At 41.8% G+C, this 22589-nt stretch overlaps 1 protein-coding gene across 1 annotated transcript in view; it reads right to left on the bottom strand.

Moving 5' to 3' along the window:
• ACOT12 (acyl-CoA thioesterase 12) overlaps positions 1-21782 on the bottom strand; it is a gene marked incomplete at both ends in the record, with an annotated part of 38253 nt that extends 16471 nt beyond the window's left edge. The window contains 5 exons of the mRNA XM_080924810.1: positions 3445-3580; positions 6156-6257; positions 8425-8485; positions 15080-15149; positions 21653-21782. Coding sequence (XP_080780936.1) covers positions 3445-3580; positions 6156-6257; positions 8425-8485; positions 15080-15149; positions 21653-21782 — 499 coding nt within the window. The remainder of the gene's footprint in view (positions 1-3444; positions 3581-6155; positions 6258-8424; positions 8486-15079; positions 15150-21652) is intronic.
• Between the last annotated feature and the right edge of the window lie 807 nt (positions 21783-22589).

The raw sequence follows: 22589 nt of genomic DNA, 5'->3' as shown, positions 1-22589 counted from the left end.
GACAAAGCAAGTCCCAGATTCAGGTGTGGGGGTACACACCTTTCATCTTGGACACACCTTCTGTTGGAGACCTACATAAGGACATTGGAAGAAGGAAGACTCTCTCTCTTAGCCTGCTTGCCTTGTGGGACTGAGCAAGTGCTGGATCCTTGGACTTCCATTCACAGCTGACCATTGTTGGGGAGTTGGACAACAGACTGTAAGTCACCAACAAATTCCCTTACTATATAGAGACTACCCATAGGTTCTGTGACTCTAGAGAACCCTGACTAATACAAGTCTTAAAATCTGATAAGTGTTATATTTTAGACAGTTTCTTCTTTTCTGAGGGGCAATGAAAGAAAAAGTCACTTAGTTCCTGTGAAGACATATGCAGTGCACACTGAAGACTCAGTCCTTGGTTAGGTTAAACACATACAGGTATCCGCTATGCCATGAATGCAGAAGTACACGGTGGATCAGTATCTTTTGTGTGGAAGTGTGTCTTTCTGTAGATAAATGCCAATCAGTGGGGGAGGAAAACAGAGCTTTCCCGGGTCCAGAGAACAACTCACGTCTTATTCTGCAAGCCAGGTGATCAAGTTCAGTGGTTTCCCATTGAATGTTTTTAATATATTCTTTCATCATCTTGTTTGGCCAATTTCACATCTGTTCTCTATTTTTTTAATTTATTTTATTTATTTATTTTTTTTGAGATCAGGAACTTTGACCTGAATTCAGGTCACTTTATTCTACCTCTTGTTTTTCCTCAGCACATCCACAAGGATCAACCGGGAAAATGCTCAGAAGATCTGATTTTTGTATTGACAAATTACAGTTAAAATAGCCCAAACCTTAATTCTCCCCAACTCCCAGTGATCCAGGGGTACAACAACATATCATCCTTTTACAAAATCTAATCTCATCTTTCTACTTTACTCACGAAACTACAGAGGCTGAAACCAACATGGCCAATGCTCTAACAATGTTTATTTCCTTCTTTCACACCTCAAAGAATAAAGATGGTTTAATCAGTCTGACATTATGACATTTAGATCCTGTAGTTCAGCAAGGATGAGCTGTCTACTTTCTAGAATATGTTTTCCAATTTAAAACAGTGTCTCTGAGACCCAAGGCTGGAAATAGACCATAAGCTGTATTGAACCTTGACATGTCTTTATTTTTAAATGTTTTTACTTCTCTTTAATAAGAAGAAAAATTGCTTTTAAGGGCTGTGGTATCATTGGAGATATGGGAGTTAGTAATATTTCCAAAGTGAAGATCAACCTAACACGACAGAATTCAGTTAAAAGTTGTTTCATTGAGAAGAATAGAGGATAATCTATGTTTGGTTAAGTCAATGGAAACACTTTAAACTTTACCTCCAGTTCTAAACTGAATCAAGCACTAAATAGCAACGACACTTCTGTAGCTCAACTTCCTCCTTGCAGCTCCTCCCTCAGTCTCTTTCCCAACCCTTCAGGGGTCCTCCACAGGGCCACAGAATCTGGACCCTGCACTTCTTTGGTTTTCTGTCTACATCATTTTAAAATGATGTATGTGCCTGCCACTGGTGTATGAAGTTTTCAAGGGCAAAGGTCGTGCTTCATTTTTGCCTTCTTAAGGGTAAGCATGTTTCTAGCTGGTGGTAGGGAGCAATACATCTGTTCCAGATGGAAATAAGCAGTCTAGTGTTCTTTATTTCCGGGTGCTGAGAGCGAAGGAGCCAGACATCCACAATCACACACAGTCACGTTCAACCCTTCCTGCCAGCAGCGGATCACCTGGTCAGCCCCTTGCTTAGCCCAAGGCGGCCTTTCCCTCAGGAGAACTCTCACTCTAGAGTTCTCCAGTCAAAGGGCCGGGATCTTATCCTTGGGACACTGCTGTGATGACTAAAGAGGGGAAAGAAAATTCTAGCAAGATTCTGGATGAATACACACAGACTTTACAACCTCCCTTCGAAATTACCGAAGAATCTCGTGACTCTTCTCTGACTTCCTTCCTATATTTCCCTTGGAAATTCAGGTGGTATAACTGCCCAGCAAACAAAAGGATTTTTAAAAAGGAATGACTATGTGGCAAGGAAGGCCGTGAAGGCAGGGTAAATGTGCTGACTCGCTGAGAGCTGTCTTAAGGACCACCATTTTCCTGAACCCAGACTGAGTCAGAAGCGAGGGACTTTGTCTTTTGCCTTCCTGGAGTTTATGTGGTAAGAAGACAAGGTGCACTTGGTTGATTGCCTTTTATTTATTTATTTTTTTGGCTTTGTTTTTTTAATTAATGATTGTCTGGTCTGCCTTAAGGATATTCTCTCACAGTTCAGATATTTCAGCCCTTAGGAAAAATGCACTTGAAACATCTTGGAACTGATACCATTTTTGTAAAGAAAGAGACTCTTCTTAACACTGCAATTTAATGATAAAGTCTCTGCTTCCAAGAACATAACTTATAGGGGCGGCCACTCTTTATGAAGTCAGCAGATCATACCAGCATTCAGGAGCTGTGAAGAGCAACATCAACAAGAATACTCTCTATTTTTCCTTAAAGCCAACTTCTACTTCAACAATGCCGTATCAACCATCCTGATCAGCCTGGAACCATAATGAAGGTTACTGTCCTAGAAAACAAAGTACGTTGACCTTGAGGGCCATGAAGAGTGAAGTAGATCCATCTTCTCTCCTACTCAGTGGGTTCTGGTGTAGTTGTTCCATACCTGGTAATGCTTCCTGGTCAGCATGAGGCTCCAGACTTCTGACACTCTACCTTCTCTTCTTTGTTCTCTTCCTTCTTCCCATCCCATCCTGGCCTATTGCCATCCTTTGCCTCCCTTTCTCCTTTTCTGTGCCCTCCGTTAGAGTCAGTGGAGTTGGAACTTGTGTGAGCCTCTCTAGTCCCCAGGAATGCCTCACTCCATCTCCTATCTTGGACTACGTTTTCTCTTGGGATTTTAATGGAGTCAGCAGAGTTGGAAGGGACCCATGACATCAAGGAGTCCAGGAAACCACTAGAGACAGCTTAGAATGTGTATCCCATGAAACTCAGCATTAACTGGGAAGTGGAAATGTGCTCTTTCCCCTCCATTCATATTGCAGGGCGTCTTCAACAGGCTTAGCGTTTCCTTCTCAGTTGAGAATGCATAAAGGTCCTTAATGGGAAAGTGTGTAGTGAAAGTTCCATATCAATGGGCCATATCAATTCTGCCATACTACCAAGGGCTCGCTTGCTAATAACCACCAAGATTTCATCTCTTGTTTCTCACTTTCTTCTCCAGAGAAATTCTATCCCAGAGGCCTAGGTCATCATGAATACCCTGAGTAGCCAGTCCTTTTCTTCTCTACCTCCTGGGTCTGTCAGGAAAACAGATCCAGTACCATCTAAGTTGCATTGTGAGAACACGTGCTCTAGAAAAGCCCCCCTCCTGCACCACAGTCCTAGAGAGCTCCAGTGTGGAGACCTACTCACTGCTGAGCCTGCTGCTTTCCTTCATAATGTTGCTGAAGGTGCTCTCATGCCGCAATCGGACTTTCCTTCTCTCCGAAGCCAGGTTGTGCTCTTCCTGCTCTTGCTCCGTTTGCAGCACAACAGGTTTCAAGTGAACCTGGAGGAAGCAAGTTCATCTTTAGTTTCATCATCCACTGCTTCCTTAAATTATGAATGCCCAGTGCAAATTTTTAAATACCAGATGCCACACTCAAGTCAATGGAGTGTTTAGCGGTGATTCCATGAATCGTCCTGGCGAAAACCTTTCTTCAAAGGTTTTTCAATTGAAAGGCCAAAGCGGGCTTTGTTCTTTCTCTTTTTGAAAGTTGCCTTTGCTTATTTTTCTCATTTTTTTCCCAGTGGAATTACAGAATATAAAATATGAAATCAATAAATAAGGTGTGAGATTATAATGTCACTGAATTTTTCCTGTCTTTTGCAAAAATAAGACATAAAGGAGAGGTAATAAAGGCATTCTAGAGGAAACTATCTCATATCAAGAGATATTCCCAATATGGAGATTTCATCAAAACAGTGTCTGATAGGCAAACAGAGAATCAATATGTTATCATAACATTTCAGCTGCCCTCCAGAAATCCCGGGTACACAGAGTCCCTGCTCCAGCTCCACCAGACATGCCATGTGCTGACTCTATGTGGAAAGATCTTGGCAGCTCCGGGATACCTCCAGTCTGAACTTCACCCTTCACCCTTCACCCAGATAAGGGTAAAAAAAATCTACTGACTCTTAATGTGCTGTTTAAAGTCTGTTTAAAGTCCAAAGCTCCCAAGTTACCTATCTTGGTTGTTGGAACGTGTAGATTGGCGGTGACTCTGCGTTGTCACAGTTTGGTAGCATGGTCAGTAGAGTATATTAGGTGGCCTGGAAACTTTATCTCTAGGCTCTCCTGAAATAAAGACCCTTGCATCCATCATGATGACCCATAGTCCACAAAAGACATTATGTGTGTTTGAAAATTAACTTGAGAGCAAGTGTTGCTTGGGAGGTGAAGGCCCTTGAGGGGGGCTGGGCCATCCTTTTCCCACTGCCTCCTTCCCTTCCCTTCACAATTCAGTCTTGTGAGTTCTGATTACTCGGCCTGTTTAACTGTTGAACCCAGTCTTGCTAATCATTGCCAATTTTATCCTGGGGTGAACTCACTTTGGGCAGAGATCCTGCTATTGCTTGTAGTACAGACCCAACCACTGCCTTTGACATCTCTCTACAGGATCTGCGACTGAATGGAGAGGTACCAACTGGAAAATTAGTTGATCTGGGAAAGGCGCTTTACAGTTGATGCTGACTGAAGTAGTTACAGTCGAGCCATAAGGGAGCTGGCATCCAAGAATGGTTCTTGGACGCCCTTTCTTGTCTCTGTAGAGAAGGGGCTGAAATGTCTTAGCATGTGCCTACTCCACTTGTTCTTAAATCCAAACTGAGAGGTTTGAGGCTGGAGGGGGAAAAGACGGCCTCTTCCAGATAAGGCAGTGAATGGTGATGTGTCCATCAGTTTGCTGTCAAGTATGGGAATTCTGTACCTAGTCCCCTAACACCCTCATTCTAAAAAGCTTAATGATTTTGAGAGATACAAGAAGAAACTAAAGCAAGATCTCTCATATTGCTTAGATTTTCGTGAACATGTGATGATTTGTTAAAGATTTAATAGGCCCTATTTCTGGCCCAGAAAATTGCACTTTTTGGATAATGTAAGTAGTAGGTAGATGTGCTTTCAGTTTGGAAGCATCCTTGGGCAATGGGGATTTGCCTGCAGCACATTTACTATGAGGCAGAAAGTGCAGAAAGTACTCCAAGTGATAAAATTCTACGGGGTCACATGCCTGCAAGAGATGGTGGTGCCATCAGCATGGGTTTGGGGCAGCTGCAGAACATGGTCAGTGACCAGCTTCACTTGCTTCAGTGGAAGCCTGGCTTTACCCCAGCTTCATTGGCATAGGAGATAGTCTGAGGAAGAGTTCAGGCATGAGGGAGGAGTGCGTGGTAGACCTTGCTATTGGGAAGTAGTCAGGGAAAGCCATTTTGCCTACTCTTTGATGATTCTTGAATGAAATACTTATTATAATTTGAATTATTACATTTTTCAAATGTGTTGGTTTCCCTTAAATAGAATAGATATAAAGAAACCGTAAGCACCCTAAATTGTGGTAGACCTGGGCTCTGGTTGGCTGGGAGCTGGGCAGTGTAAAAGAACACAGTATTTCTTTCCAGAGTGTTTTCAGCCCTGATGTTCTGAAGTTTATTTTTAAACTTCACTAACTCAGCAACTTTGACATTTTCCTGAAGGTCTACAAAAATGACTAGAACATAACTTTCAATTCTTTGCTTTTCCTGCTTAAAAACAAAAATAGTTCAACCTAATTTTGAACTCCATAACCCCCCAAAGAACTAACCCAGTAAGCAATATTTTTGAGACGTCAACAGGACTTCCAGAGAACTTAAAACACTGTTTTTCCTTTTTCCTAAGTTGAGTCCTTCCCCCCACCCACTTTACGGTATTCCTCTCATAAGATGTTCTTGTATAGTTCTATGATGTCAACAGAATAATGCCAAGTGATATCAATGAGGAAATCATCTTGAGGGAATGAGTCTTGCAGTAAGCAAACAGTGATTCTGAAACAACTGTTCCTCTGTCCCTAGCTTACAGAAAAGGTGACTGTTCATGTGGAAAAATGTACCTTTTCTTTGCCAACTGGTTTAGCTACAAACGTAGAGAAGGCCACACAGAGGAGCTTCTGGATGCCGGTGAACTTGTCCTGGACTATGACTTTGATACTGATCTGCAGGTAAGGAAAATAAACTGTCCATCATCCCGATAACAGATTTGACGGCGTCACACAATTCTCCAAGCTTGTCTTTAAATGACATAAGCATTTTACTTTATCTTTGTGACACTACTACCTCAGTGACAATCTATGCACTATGACAAATGGAAGTATTCTGACTTTAGGAATACACACAATTACCATGAAAAATATGTGGGAATCTAGCTATTTAGAGTCTGTTATATCAAATCTATTACCCAGGAGAGAGACTTACTAACTTTTAGGTTAATTTTCTTTCAGATACATGTAGGTTACACTACATACACACAATGTAATATTATACACATACACATCTATATGTATTGCTATATGTGTGTCCACTACATATACACAATGTAATATTATACGCATGCATGTCTATATATATTGCTATACGTGTGTTTTTAGTGTGTATATGACATGCACATCAATGCTTACATACATTATAAATTTATCATGTTGCATTTGAAGTTCTACATTCTAATTTTTAGCAAACGTTTGTCTTGCTGTGATAAGCATTTTAAAATCATATTACTAGTGAATCCCTTCTCAAGAGCAAGACAGCCTGCCAGAGAGAGGAACTACCACTGTTTTAACCCTTAGCCATTAGGTTTTGTACCCTGTGATAATGGGGTGAGGAACTGTCGTGTTAGCTGTAGCTTGGTTCCCTCTCTGCTTGTCTTCTTCCAGGGCAGGCAGCAAGTGACAAGGATGCTGCAGTGGTGACTCTCTGTGAAGAGCCCTGAAGCTGGCTCTACAGACTTGTACTCCACAGGATATTATAAACACTTGCCTCATATCTCAGCCAGATAAGCAACACTATCTTCTAAGAATAGTGGGCAAGCTGGGTATCTCAGTTCAGCACTGAGTAATGAATGATAAAGAGTTTGTATTTCTACATCTTTACCAGGAACACCAGGTACCAAAAGAATCAATAACCCATGACTCACTTTCAGTCACTTAACTTAAATCAGAAGTTTGTTTGTGCAAGGCAAATCTTACATTAACTGGATACTCATGCATTGAATATAAATCAATTATTTCTCATTTCTATAAATAACTCTCACCCACATAGAGTTTCATGTTAGAGAAACAGACAAGTAAGAATAAAATAAAAGATCAAACAAGAAAATCATAGCTACATCTCTGTAGTGGTAAAGTTCAGACACTACCAGCCATTAGGACAGTGGACTAGGGTGCTCAGACACATGACATAGGGAATTCACTGTGTTATAGAGGAGTGGGTAAAGCTAGAGTTATACTCCAAGAAAAGATGAAGAAAACTAGAGATGTAGGAAGTGACTATTTCCACATATGAGAAACAGACAGCGAGGAATATGATCCCCCCAGGAGGAGAACACAAAGGAAAAAAACATGATATTTCCTTCTTGTGCTTAAGGTAATTCCCAGATGACTGTACCAGAAGGGAACCCCAGTTCTGCTGAGTTGAAGAAGCAGAAATCAAACAGAACAAGGAATCTGAAATTCACTGGGCAGAGTACCAGAAAAGAGATATCTACCTAAAGAGAAAATTCTGGGAATATGTGGTTAGTCTTCTTGGGTCTTTGGGTTAATATTAATCTGAGCATGCATGGCATGAATCTCATAAAGCTAGTCCAGAATAACTTCTGAGGAACCTGTGTCACATGAGGGAGCAGGAGATGAATATTTTCAGCTCTCCCACACTGCTAGGAATTTTCTGGGTACTCTTTAGGCAGGCCTCACCATATGTTCATAGAGCCTACAGAGGACTTCACCTTACAAGAGGCCTTTCATTGACCACTTTTCATTGCCAGGGGAGGATGTAAGGGGATGGAGACAGAGTTTGGTTAATAATACTGCAAGAAGAAGTAAGAAATAGAATCTCTAGTTTTTAAAACACAACAAGGATGCCCTTCCACCCTGCATGTTAACTTGGCCTGTATCCTACAGTAGCTGGTGTCACACTGATCTTGAGTGACATGAACGAGTGGGAAAACATCAGCTCCTTACTATTTGGTTGTGCATCTGACGACAGGCTTAAGGGCTTTCTGAAGCTCAGGGACCTTTTCAGATGTAAGCTCTGCTCTGAACACTGGGTGGTTCTCATGGCAATGAGGACATGAACCTCAACAGGCAGACCCAAGGAACGGGGCCTACTCACCTCCATGCTTGTGCTGAACGCCCTGGTCACTTTTGCTCTGATGGTAATAATTTGTCCAATTCTGTTTTCAAAAATAAAGGAAGGTCTCAGAGATCCTAGCACATCTCATCTTAGACTTAGAGATTTAGCAGACACATTCCGCATAAAACAATCCCCCCCCCCAACCTGCTGATAATACGAGTGTATCAAAAATTTTAGTTAAAGCTAAAAGCAAAGGTAGGCCTTCAGGACAGATGTTTACCATTCAAACCATGCTTATAATGTTAACAGACTCTCTCTATTTAATCAGAAAAGAGTCTGGCAAAGATAACGTACAAGACTCTACCCGCAATAGAAACTTTGTGTGCCACTGCTGTTCCCCATAGAAAATTCAGACAAGCGCACAAGTAGACCTGTATCACCAGTGTTTACTTTAGAACCTTAGGTAGTAAACAAACAGACCAGCAAACATACAGAAACAAAGCAGGCAAGGTGGACACGGGCCTCAAAGCTGTTCCTTAGCCCACTGTCTCCCACTGCTATCGTAACTCGGAAAACTTTGAGGTCAAGTCTTTTGGTCCCTGATCCCTTCATTTTAGTGGAAGTTAAACTTCCCAGTGTAAGCTCTTTTGATGCCCTCATCCCACGTGACTCCATTGGAACCACTTTGTCACAGGCCTTTCTGTACTTTTATATTTGTGTGCTCTGCCCAACCCCAGTGCCTTGTCTCCTTCCAGCTCTTACTCCTCTGACCTTCAACCTCTCTGCTTTCATGATTTTATTTTTTTCAGGCAATAAAAATATTTTGAGGTTTTTCCTTCTGAAATCTTTTCTTTCCATTCTCATTTATCTGCATACTTGACTTTCCTAAAAAGTATCATGGGTCTTTACTGCTAACTGAATTTTGACTAATGGTGGCACTGGACTAAGGTGTCCTGAATGAGTCAGGGCTGCTGAGTTTGATGACGGAAGGTTTTCTCTAAGGCTTAGGTAGAGAAACACAAGTTCAAAATTCACTAGCAACAGAAACCTTTGTCATTAAATATAGAACTGTTTCTCAGTGTGTCCACACAAGTGACAAAGCAAATGCTTTACAAGGCAGTGCATTCACCAGGCAGCGTGCCAAATGCTCTGAACCGTAGTGAACAGCATACCACTCACTGAGCAATAACCCTGTGTGATCAACACGATGATTTCAGCTTCATTCTCAACAGAAATTGGGCTTATATGTAAAACAGCCAGCAACGGGCTGGGCCACAGTTCAAACCCAGCTCTTATCTGAGATTAAAGGCCTGGAAACATGGTCCTCCTTGGGCTCCTAGAAAGGACACCAATTAATTCTACTTTAATCACAACAGAGAGACTTGTTTACCTATATCAAGGACAGTCTATGAGGTAAATCAGTTGGTTTTCCTAGAAATCATATCTACTCAATGCCTTTGTGCACATGTGGAGGCCCTACATACTATATCTCTCATAATCTGTAACAATTCAGGCAGAAAACCAGAATTTACACACACACACACACACACACACACACACACACACACACACACACACATTTTTCAACAAAAAAATTCTTGTGTTGAAAATCTGAACAAATCAGTTATTGCAGTATACTTCTTTAATGTTTAAATAAATGTAAGTAATTTAGAAAGTGATAAAGGTCGTGCAAAAACCTTCACAGACAAGACTCAGGTAACAAATGAAATGGCCTACGCATTTACATTTTGACTAAGTAGTTCCGTTTTTAGGCATCTATTTCATATCTATATGTAAATATATAGATCTATAGATATGAAATATAAACATGCAGCACATAAATCCATATATTGAAATTTTATTTGTAATAGCAAAATCAATTTAGCACTTATTGATGAGGACCAATTGAACAGGAATCTATACAATACCTACAAAAATACCTGTTAAAGTGATGAACAGCTGTGTGCATTGTTCTAGGGTAGTTTTATGGGCTTTCATATATGGAAAAGGTGGAAAAAGTAACATAATATATTGGAATTTATTTGTTAAAATATGAATAAACACTCATTTATTTTAATGTAAGGGGGTAGTTATCAGATATAAAGGTAGATGCTTAAGAGAAAAGAAGAAAACCTTGGAAGCAATGAAATAAAAAGTAAATCTACCCAAGTGAAATGTACTTTCCACATCTGAGCCTACTGCTTATACGTGTTTTAAATGAGGAATCAGAGACAACAGAACTATAATGCATTGCTAAAACACAGAAAATAATTGAACTCTGTGGTCTAACTATCTGGGAGAGAGTTCTTTGAATAACTTCCAGTGCAGAGATTGTGACTATGTTACGTTTTTAAAAGGAACCTTGGTATTTGTGAGTATTTACTGAATTGTTTACAAATCACGACTAGAATTGGCTTCAGAATAAGTCAAGTACGGGGTGGGGAAGGTCACAGAAGGTTCTGTCTCTGAGTATATGTGAGCCGTTTATTCTTACAGGCCAGGGGTGAGCTCTTCAGGCGTGCCATGTTGTTCTTTCTAATTTTATTGACTGGCTTGCATTTTTTCTTCCATAGGAGCTGCTAAAGCAATTGTGATCGCTAAAGAAGCTTCGTTTATGTAAGACATCCATCTTGGTACTTGGTACCCACCAGCCATTTATCTCTGACTCTGGTCCCTGGCAGATAAGTTCCCAGTTACCTTGACTCGGTGTCTCCCCACCCAAAACTGCAGAGTCCTGACTGTCTACTTACTATGATGTGACTGGTTTTTTTATTTTTTTTCTTTTTTTTGGTTGCTGTTGTTTCTGTAACTTACTTATGTAGATACCCAAAGATTATTTTGAGTTGCCTAAATCATGTAACTTTGCAGAACAGAACAGTTTTTATTTGTTTGGGTAGATATTGAAGTTCTTCATGTGGTTTTTTTTTCCCTTTTAAAAGTCATTCCCCATACCTTTTCACGATAATCTCAAATTTGGATCAGAGAGTGTTCATCTTGCTAGCAGCTAATTGATAGGTCACTTTAATTATAGTTGGAGCGAGTTTATAGTCTTTTCCTAGAGGTCACAAACTCCATGACATTTGGAGGCCCCAGCAAGGTCCCTAGGAAACCCTAGACTCTGCATATGTCTGACTAGCTCTGTCTCCTCCCTGCCCCCCCCCCCCGGTTGTGTTGTATTATCTTTGCTGTTGTTATTTATTGTCTGTTGGGTTTGTGTCTTCAAGTTTTGTTGCAGAGATGGGAACTGAACTGAGCATAGCCCAGTTGCCCCCGAACTGCGTGCTACATTTTCAGCATTTTTCGGAGGCACGCTGCTCCTGGCTGCCTCTGCGCATGCTCCCCCAGGCAGCAGGCTCCATTTTGTTTTATCTCTATTCCTCTCATTGGTTCCTGAGGCCCACTGGTTAAGCCCTACAGCTGCAGCAGGCTCTTCTCTATGTCCCTGTTTGCAATACGTTCCCTCACTCTGCCTCTGAAGAACGTCTTCCTTTCTCCTACACGTTATATCTGCCAGCTAGCTCCCGTCTCTAATCATGGAGCTCTGGATGGTACACCCACCCCCCAACCACCAGCAAGCACCACTAGGCTAGGCGATACAGGCACCCCTGGTGTGTAACCCTGCCTTTCCTGCACCCACTGTCCCAGTGATGCTGCCCCTGGCCCGCACTCAGATTTCTTTTCTCTAAGTTTTCTTTGTATTCTACTTGCTCTGGTCTCTCCTGCTGATTCATTTTTTTCAGAGATTAGGCCTCTATTGGGTATGGTTAATAATAAAATATCATTTTGCGTGTGTTGGGGTATGTCCTTCTGCTTCTAGCCCAAGCATGATTGTTCAAAAATCTCCAAAATCTCTGTTCTAGGTCAGAAGGCCATCTGACTTTCAGACACAGAGAAAACAAAACAGATAAAATACAAACTTTCTGTACCTTAAGACTTGTAAACTTAGTGAATACAATTTAAAGAATCTGTAAAACAACAATCTGTAAAGAAAAGAAGAACAACCTGATGTCACATTTACTGAGTTCCTGTAGATTTCTGTTTTCTGTCTAATGGCCAATAGGTTACAGATACTGCAATTATTCTACAATTTAATGGTATTATAAGATAAGGAATACCTGTAAGATATTCAGGTTATCTGCCTCCAAATGCAGACAAATACAAACTGGCTATAAAATAAAGTAAATGCTGTCTAAAACTTCTCAATAACAACTCTAGATGTGCTTGTTTAAAATAACTGGGACCTGTTAAACTTAATATTCTTTCAGCATAAGGAGATAACCTAGGTTAGTGGACCTTCACCTAAGAATCCAGTCATCCTTTTGAGCTGGTTGTGTGCATTTAGGTCCTAACTGCGTGAAGTCTCAAGGTTTTCTAGAGAAATAGGATACAGAGGAACAAGTTAAGAATAAGGATGGGTTCACCTATGGAATTCATTTTCTTTTAACAAATGGTAAATTGATGTATTTACTCTATCTCCTGTGACTACATTTTTTTAAAATAAAAGGGTTTATATAGTAATTAAGATGGCTAAATGTAATTACAGATGTCTAACTCTGTGGTGCCTCCCCCCTTGCTTGGTTCTTGATTACAGAAATTGTTTCCTCATCCTAAGGGGGTGTTAGACAATATCTGGGGATTTTTAAAACGCTTGCTAAATTATAAACTTTTTTTTCCCTCAGGATCTGTAAGGCCATTGCAAGAGGATGTGGGCAGAGGAATTCCATACAATTTCAAGCCCCTCCCCCAAATTAGCTTAAAACTTGTAAAAGGTTGATAATCAAAAATCTATACATACATAAGTGTAATTTGCTATTGCATACTTATTTGCAACTTGAAACCAACTTTGGTTATTCCTTTTTAGACAAAAGAGACATGTTCCCAAGATATTTTGGATTAAAATAGAATTTTTTATGTGATTTTTGTCCTGAAATTTTTAAATAAAAAGCAACACGTGTTTAATGAACAAAATGTTTTTGATAAAGATTATAGATTTCTAAGGTTTACTCAGATTAATAATAATTAAATAGAAGTTTTTTTCTGTCTAGCCTCTCTGTCTTTGATAACTTTGTTAAACTTTAATTATTTGAACAAACTAAAAAATTATTCAAGAAATCATACAAAAAAATTATAATATTCTTTAATGGTATACCATATAAGAATCAAAAATAAAATAAAACAAGTTTCCAATCTCTCTATGGGCTATTTCTAAGGTTTTTATAAAATTCCCAGTTTCTCTATGGGCTATATTTATGATTTTAAGTTTGATTTCAATATTAAGAGAGCCCCAATTCAAAATATTATATTTTTTTAGGCTAAAACTTTGCAAGGATAAAACTGTAAAATTCTAATCTTATTAAAGCTGTAATTTTTTTATAAACTATTAAGGATAATTAGGACATACAACTTAATGTTCAGTCATCTTATAAATGATTAAATTCTTTAATGTGTTCAAAACTATGCACATAATCATGCTAAGTACAAATGTAATTCATTTTCAGGGACAAGCTTTATTTGGCTCTCTGTATATGTCTCAGAGTTAACTCTAATTAAAGCAAGTGACTAAAAACAAGCAAAGTTTGTATAGTTCATATATACTTAATAGGTAATGAATGGTCTTCAAATTTGTCAAAGATCTGATGAATATGGCATTTGAGGTGTTTAATGGAAAAAAATCTTACCGTGAAAGACCCCAACTCCTAGTGGTGACCCCAACTCCTAGTGGCGACCCCAAAGTCTTCAAAGAAGATGATAGGGCACAGCAACTCTACCTGGGTTGTATAACTCTAACCACTGGGAAATACTGCCCCAACATCATGTGCCTTTAGGACCTGCCCACACCGTGGATATCTAGGACACTGGACAGTTCATTGATCCACTTTGTGTAGACAAAGTAATGTCAGTTCCCCAAGTCTTAGCTCCTCGGGAAAACCTTTCAGGTTTTCTGGGCCTGGTGACTGAAGACTGATGTTACTCTCTCTCAACAAAGCCATTGACACCACCGGAGTCTGCTGGAGTCCCTCTAGCAAATGGGCATGAGTCTGCCATTTTAACTGATACATAGGCCATTGGGATTAGGATTATACTTCCTGTTAGGATTCATCCTTCTCAGGTCTCTGACTTCATTGTTGGCGGCCAGGCAAGCTGCAGCGTTCCCACAAAACTGCCGCCACCTTGGCAGTTCATTTCATATGCAAAAGCCAGACCTTGCTTTTCCCAGAGCTCCTAGGTGTCCTGCTGAGAAAGGTGGTCAGGTCTGCCTTGCTAACCAGCTTCATATGAAAGAATAAACTGGTTTCAGGAGCAACCCTTCACTGCTCCTTTGTTTATAAGAACAAGCACACACATACAAAATGTTCCTCATAATCTATGTTGTTTACACACCTAGTGTGTGCACCATAGCAGTAGAAATGCGTATTATCATCTATAAAGTAGAAAAAGTCCCTTACGGATGAGATGATACATCTCACACTCTACAGTGCATTAGATACTGAGGATTACTGAAGAAAACAGAGACCAAATTGTACTTAGAACAATGACTACTGGTGAACACCAGGATTTTTTTTTTTACACTAAGTGTTTCTTGTTTTCTAAGAAAACACGGTCATTGGCCCCAAGTGAATAACGTGCAATAAATAAGAACTGCAAGCAAATGATCCAGTAAATCCACAGGGACGGAAGAGAAAGCACCACTTACCTGGCCGTGTCCTCAAACAAAATGTCATCCATTGAGGCTGTGACACAGGAAATCCCAGCATGCTTTTCAGCTTAAAAACAAACCAAAAAAGCCGGGTCAAAGTGTGCCCCGTTAGTAGCTCTGAGTAAAAGTTGTAGCAAAAGGAAAAAGAAAGGCACCGAAGTGGATTGTCTTTGGTCACACATCCTCTCTCTCTCTCTCTCTCTCTCTCTCTCTCTCTCTCTCTCTCTCTCTCTCTCTCTCTCTCTCTCTCTCTCTCTCTCTCTCTCTCTCTCGTCACAGCACCACACCGCCCACGCACTCAGGACAATCTCTACTTAGAAGCAGGTCTTGCTCTTGCTCTGTAAGTTGTTTCTATTGTATGATGATTACTCTACTTTCTCCCGAATCCTAACTTGGAAATCTCTCATTTGAGTTTCCAAACCGGTGCTCAGGAAATCTAGCCACTGTAAGTAAACATTTTGCAAGTTTTTGAGGACTCCAAAGCTCCTTATATCATTGCCAAGTACTATCCTTCTTTTATTTTACAAATAAACATCAATGCTATGCCACTGGCTCACAGCTGGTGGCTGAATATATTTAAATCACAGATGACTTTGAGCTTAGGGGTCACCTCGCATATCGGAGGGGATGCCCCCAGGAAAGGAGGATGCACACAGGGCACACAGGAGGTAGGTGGGTCACACTCATCATTTATTATTACCAAATATCAATTTGTCTACATAACGACACTGTGGACAAGAATGTTGCTAAGGGGTGGAGCAAGGGTGAAGAGGCACTCGACATTTTCTGAGGTCTATATCTGCACTTAGTTTGTCCAGAATTGTTTTGATTATTGGTTTTGCATAACATAAAAATACCAGAATTTATGCTGTTTGGAACTAATTTGGATGTGAGTTCATGACAGCTTTGTTTTTGAGAGGCATTCAGTCAAAATTCAAACGAATTTTCATTGACTCCCTGGTCCCCACCCCACCCAAATTCTTTACATAAACTAGGTTGGCCCGGGAACTTATTTTGTAGCTCTGGATCTACTCCCCCACGCCTGTTCTCTCCCATCTAATTCTTTTGGGCACTGGGTTTTCAGGTGTGTATCATCATGCTTGGCTTACTGGCTTTTAAAGAACTTTTAGCTTTATTCTTAAACTTGAAGTTTTCACGGGTGATACACATTACAAAGAAGTGACAGAAAATTAAACTAAATTCTTGTTCACTGCATAAGATGGACTACAATGTAAGTATGAACTGATCATCTTTGGTAAGGAGAGGTGAGAAATTAACCATTTTGGAACGCTACATAAGAGCAATGGGCAAGTGAGAGATTTGTCAGTTATAAAGCAATTTAGCAAAAGACAAGGATTTGGAATCGTCAGACTCTAGTCTTGTTCAGGGTAGACTTAGCTTGAGGCAAACATGAGGCATGATCAGTTGATTTTCAGGCATTAAGTGGAAATCTTACCAGTCTGCTCAGATCCATCCTTAGAGCCTACATTTTCCAGAGAAATACTTAGTGTTTTTTTTTCAAATGCTGAAAAACATTGATTTATTTTTAAAGTAACAATAAAACACTCAGTTGGTGAAGAGACAGGCTGTTAAGTTAAAATGTTCTTATCAATAAAATATGATTGCATATACCAGTGTGATTTGCGAATCTTAAATGACTAAAATGTAGTAACCATTAAGTAATTAAAATGTAGTAACCATTCAGATAAGAATGTAAAGCTAGCTCTATTGTACTTTTCCAGGAGAATATTGTGCTTACAGAGCCCAGCAGCAGACTGCATGGTGGACCGGCAGCAGGTGGCAGAACTTTGCAAAGCATTTATCATTGGCCATGCACCAAGTCAGGCACACCAGTCAGGGGAGGTTAGTACTATCCTTGGTTCCATCTCTAGATGAGGAAATGCAATCCTAAAAAGATTCAAATGATTCTTCTAGTGGTTTTTGACTACATAAGATAGGAACTCCTGGAAAGAGTCGGGCAGACACAGCTAAGAATGCTGTCAGAGAGCACCTCACTGAGCGTGGCCCCAACAGCCATACTTTCTACTACACAGGCATAAAAACCAATAAAAAGGAAAAGATACTAATAAGAGAGGCCAAAATTAGGTTTCTCACTTATGGACATGATTACACATTGTCTTTTCTTTGTTTTACCAGGGTGCCTGGAAGTCAGATGAGAAAGTCTCATGTTTGCCACACTGACTCTGGCTGAGTCCACCCCGAACATGTCTAGAGTGACACTTCCAAATCCTTATTTTTTGCTGAATTATTTTATAACTGATAAGCCTCTTCTAGGCCCCTTGCTCCCACATAGAGGCCCAAATGGCTCCTGTGGGCCCATTGCATCCTTTGATTCCCTTCTGATATGGGAGGTCATCTTCACCAATATGAGTTCAAAGGGACAAGATTGTCCTGGTTCTCCTTCATACTTTCAGCGACAGTAGAGATACTTAGAGATATTACCGATTTCCTGGGGGGGGGGGGATGGAAACACATTCGCTGAGTGATTATAATCCACGTATTCATAGTATGGTTATTGATAAGGTAACACTAGTATCTGTTCCTTCTTATCCTTAACTAATATTTATCGTACACCTGTGCTATGCCAGCATCTCTCCAGGGTGCTGGAAACACACCCATGACCTCAATTTTCATGAAGTGTTAAGGGAAAGCCAGAGATTGATTACACAGATGTACAATGACAAAATGAGTTATGTGTTCTGAAGAAAACATGGGGCCTGTGACTCATGGAACAAATGAAGGTTCTTGAGCTGAAGTCTGAAGGATGAGCTAGAGTGAACTAGTGAGAGGGGAGTGAACAGGAAGTGAACAGGAAGTGAACATGCTGAGCACGTGGAGCAGTGGTTACAGCAGCGGCGGTTTCTGCAGCTGAAAGGCAGTGAGGAGATGCAGATGAAGGGAGGGAAGGCCAAGAACAGACCCCGGGTGGGGTCTGAAAGTGCTTGCTGGTCATCTTTTCAGAATCGGTGTTATGGGATGCTATTCTCTGTCTTCTGACCTCGGCTGTGGTCAGTTAGCTGAAAACACTGACACAGTCTTTGGGCCAACCTGGTCTCTGCCCTTGTCTCTGAGGCCGGTGGTAATTTTAAGCGTTAGCTACACTGAGGACAGCCTTTCTGGCTGCTTTTAAGATGTTTTCGTAAACATGTCTGATGATAATACGCCTATGTACGATAATTTTTTAATTAATCTTGCTTGGTGATCTATGATTCTTGGATCTAACTGTCTGATTTTCAGCATTCCGGGGGACATTTTCTCCTCTGGGAGATGTTATGAATATGTCAGAGCTTTCTTATTTTTAATGACTGTATGAAACTTTGTGTACTTGTGTGGTGCTAAGGTTCTAATTCTAACCTTTTGCTCTAAATGGTAGGTAAGTGTGCTAAACCATTGGACCATAAGAAAGATTAGATGTGTGTGTGTGTGTGTGTGTGTGTGTGTGTGTGTTACATTTGCTGACTTTCCCCCCTCCCAGCCATTTTCCTCCTGTATTCAAGGATATACAACATATTTTGAAATTTAGATGCTATGTTCCTGTTATTGAGTTTTCGTATTGTCCTCATAAAACAATTTCTATTTCATTTTTGAGAGCGATTGTATTTTTCTAAGCTTTAAAATGATATTGTTAATTTCCTCAAGCATAACTATAAAAGAAATATAATATAATTCAAGCCTTTGAGTTTAATTCCAGCATCGGTGTGATCTATAGATTGGCTTCCACTGTTTATCTTTGAAGAATAAATCGTGCTTGTGGGCTTAGTTGGACGTAAGGGTTTTCTATTAGCTCTGAGCCACTGTTGGCTTACTGTTGAAACAGTGAGCTCTGATGAGCTCTTTGAAAAGTATTAGTTTTGCTTTTGTTGTTTTCTTGAAAAAGCAGGTGGTTCAGTTACTGCACCTAAACCATAGAGCCCTGTCATTTTAGAGATGGGCATGGCTCCTTATACTTCTCTGGTCTTGGAAACTTGAACTCTACCCTGGTCATAGCACATTCAAAGTGTGCCAGCCATCTGAGGTACACTTTGATCACATATAGAGCTGGTCACCTCCCCTCTTTCTCTCTTCATACTTCAGTGGACGAGCTTTCTTCAAACCTTGTCCTTTGGATGTTCAAATTGGCAGATCTGCAGATTCTTAGCACAGACACACACACACACACACACACACACACACACACACACAGTAGACAGACAGACACACATACACACAACAGACACATAGACACACCACCACCTCATAAAAACTAAACAAAGAAGAAGAAAAAGAAAAGAGGGTCTATTCTCCTCTCCAAATGTGACTTCCAAGTGTCTCAAACACTTCCATTCACTTCTTGGTCGCCTTAATTTACCTTTATTTGCAGTTCTCTCCAGAGTTAATAATTGTCATTTACGTGGGAAAGATTTCTGATAGGAAGTACTTGACCAGGTTAGAGGAAAAAATCCTTTCAGCCTTCAGTAAAAAGACAAAGGGGATGTGTGTGTGTGTGTGTGTGTGTGTGTGTGTGTGTGGGTGGGTGATCTGGTCATGACATCTGTCACCTCATTGATCTCCAGGATTGGTTCAGTTGATCTGGTTGGGGTCCCTTCCTGCCTCATGGACCCACACACATCCCTCTCACAGCTGCACACTGAGTCAAACAGAATGATCTTCCCCTGAATAGAGGAGGGCCTGTCTTTGGATAAGGGTATATGAGTACTTGTGCTTCCTTGCCAGACCCTCCAAACGAGCTTGCAAGTCCATTTTTAAGGAACCAAAGAGTAAAGACAAAAAAAAAAGTATCTGAAATGATGAGGTCAGCAATTTCTAGATATACTTTGGGGCCAGAATGCAGGGAGAAGAGTTTGAGCATCATTCTGAAACGCACAAGGCAGGGTGGTAGGGCCGGAGACTAGGCAGCCATATGGAGGTTCAGCACAGGGGCTGGGCTGAAGGGATTCCTCTAACATGGCGTTAGTAAATCCAAACCTGAGAGGGCTATGTGCTGAGTCTGTGGGGCAGGAAGACACACAGAGAACACATCAAGGATGAGCCCTAGATAAGGGCACAGTTGTGAGTCAGGTGACACCAGTTAAAAGTGAACATTCAGAGCGATTCACCAATACCGTGGAGAAGAAAGTGTGGTCTTAAGAGAGTTCAAGCAAACATTGGACATGGGGTGGATCAGGACACAGGGATGGTTTCAAGCTTCCAGGATGCAAAGAGTAAGGGGTCATGACAGCTGTGGGGCCCAACGCTAATGTGGTTGTGATTGGAGCTGTCCCATCTTGTTTTAATATTGAGAAAGATGTTTTGGAATCTAGCAGTGCCTTGGGGACATGGGCATAGGCATTGCTTATCTCCGGGGATGTAAGTATACAGAGAACTGGCCAACAGAACTCTGGTTGAAATGATGCTAGAAAAAAAAAAAAGCCTGCTTTTGAGTTACACGTAAGAGTCAACCACACCTGGCTTGAATAATGTCTCCTGATTGTGTGGTCCTCTTATTTCCATAGGGTGTTCAACGTGGCCTTTACCTGTATTTCACAGGGAAACCTTATCATAAGGAGTCTTTAGCATTTGTTACAGTTATGTCACCAGTTGGGCTCTTGCTGTGGCCTCAGGTGCTTCTTAGTGCCCTGGGAGAAGGATGTGCTCTTCTCTTTAACCCAGGTCACTTTCTTACGAGACAGAGCCTCGCCAGGGAACTGTCACTCCCAAAAGACAAACTTCAGAAATGGCAGACAGGCACCATTCAGTCCATATTTCGTAGTTTTGTGTCCCCATCCCCCACCCTCAGTGCTGGGATGGAAGTCACGCTGGCCTCATGCCAGGCAAGCCCTTCACAACTGGATCACACCACTAGGCCTTCTCCTTGCCTTTCTCGGGGAGATCGCAGAGTTTCTCCTGACTGCCTACAGAGAAGGGGATATAGCATCGAGCAATCTTTCATCAAAGAGGCTTTTAAATCATGAAGAGCATGAACTCTGACCAGCCCTGTAAGAGCACCTTTGTTGTTGCAGTAAATAATGTGGTTGTCAAGAAAATATGTTAGCATGTGAACATATAAGAGGGGTGTGTGTGTGTGTGTGTGTGTGTGTGTGTGTGTGTGTGTGTGACTGCGAGGCGAATCTGGGCTTCATTTTTGCAGTGTGGACAACACCCAGCCTCAGTTCTACTTAGTCAATGAACTCGATCTTTAGAGATTTGAATATAGTTAAGTACAGACATATACAATCTATGTAACAAAGTCTTTGCGAGGGGGAGGTGTCTTCACTTTATTTCCGTGCGTTGAAAGGCGTCCTGCCAAATACCCGTCCAAGGACCACTGGTCTAGGTGGCTGTCGGTAGCTAACTCCGTCATTCTTTTGCACCCGCTCTCAGCTCTGGGAACACTGTCCTTCCCTTTGCTTCCTTTCCTTTTCCCTGCTCTCTCTGGCTTCCGTGCCAGCCTAGTGTATCCCCAGTTCCAGACACTCCAGTCCTTCAGGATTCCCGGACACTATCACCTCCCTGGCCCCCAGCCGCAGCCCTCCTCGCCCCACGCTGCCCTCCTGTGGGGCGCGCACCTACCCGCCAGGCAGGCGGTGGTGTCCATCCACTTGAGCAGCTGCCCTGCGCTCAGCTCGCCGCGGGAGTCGGCGTGCGCCGGCTGGACGGCCTGGCTCATGAGCACCTCCCCGGGGGCCACGGTTGGTTCCATCGTCCCGGCCGAGAGAGCTCCGGACGCCAGCGGCAGGCCATCTCGATCCCCTGGGGCCCGCCCCCGCTCCAAAGGGCGCCGCCCGCGACCGCAGGTGCTTAGGAGGTGAGAGGTCAGGGTCCTAGGAGAGTCACCGGGGGACTGTCGCGAGGAGGGCGAGGGAGGACACCAGCCTCTCCCGGAGCAGAACAGGAGCTCTGTCCCGGCTCCGGCCGGCACCGGCACCAGCGGAGACCGGTGTTCTCTAGAATGCAGGACAATGGTCATCCGCTGAAGACCTTAGCAAAGGAGGGAGCCTTAGAACGGAATTGCATGCTCTCCGGAGAGGGCAGAGCCTTATGCTGTGTAAAAGTTTGAGAGAGTTTGACTTTGTTGCTTGGTCAGTCTTTTTTTTTTCTTTTTTTTTTTTTTACCCCTGCCAGGCATTGCAACACTTATTGCTCCGGCCTTTGTTCAAACTCTACCTTCATATTCTTAGCACACTATAGCCGCTCCAAAGATCACAGTGTTAGGAAACTGATTTCACTGCCAAACAAACCGAAAAACAAACGTCCTGGGGAACTGGAGTGGTAGGTGCATCAGTGCCACCCAATTAGAGGGGGCAAGGCTCCGAGTTTTCTACGTTTTTTCAACGTTCATGGGAGACAAATCTAGGGCAATGCATAAGAACTCGAGACCCACACTCAGGGCCAGCGGGTGCTAGACTTTTTAGAGCATCAGCCACTGGCTTTACAAAGCAGTTCTTTTGAGGGAAACAGGAGCATCAAAACCGTCCAGTGGCTCCAGGATCCCCGGATGGCGTGATGG

Source organism: Micromys minutus (assembly GCF_963924665.1).
Source record: "Micromys minutus genome assembly, chromosome: 11".
In the NCBI taxonomy this organism is placed as follows: Eukaryota; Metazoa; Chordata; class Mammalia; order Rodentia; family Muridae; genus Micromys; species Micromys minutus.
Note: the sequence above shows the minus strand (reverse complement) of the source record. Positions and strands in the feature narration are given on the sequence as shown.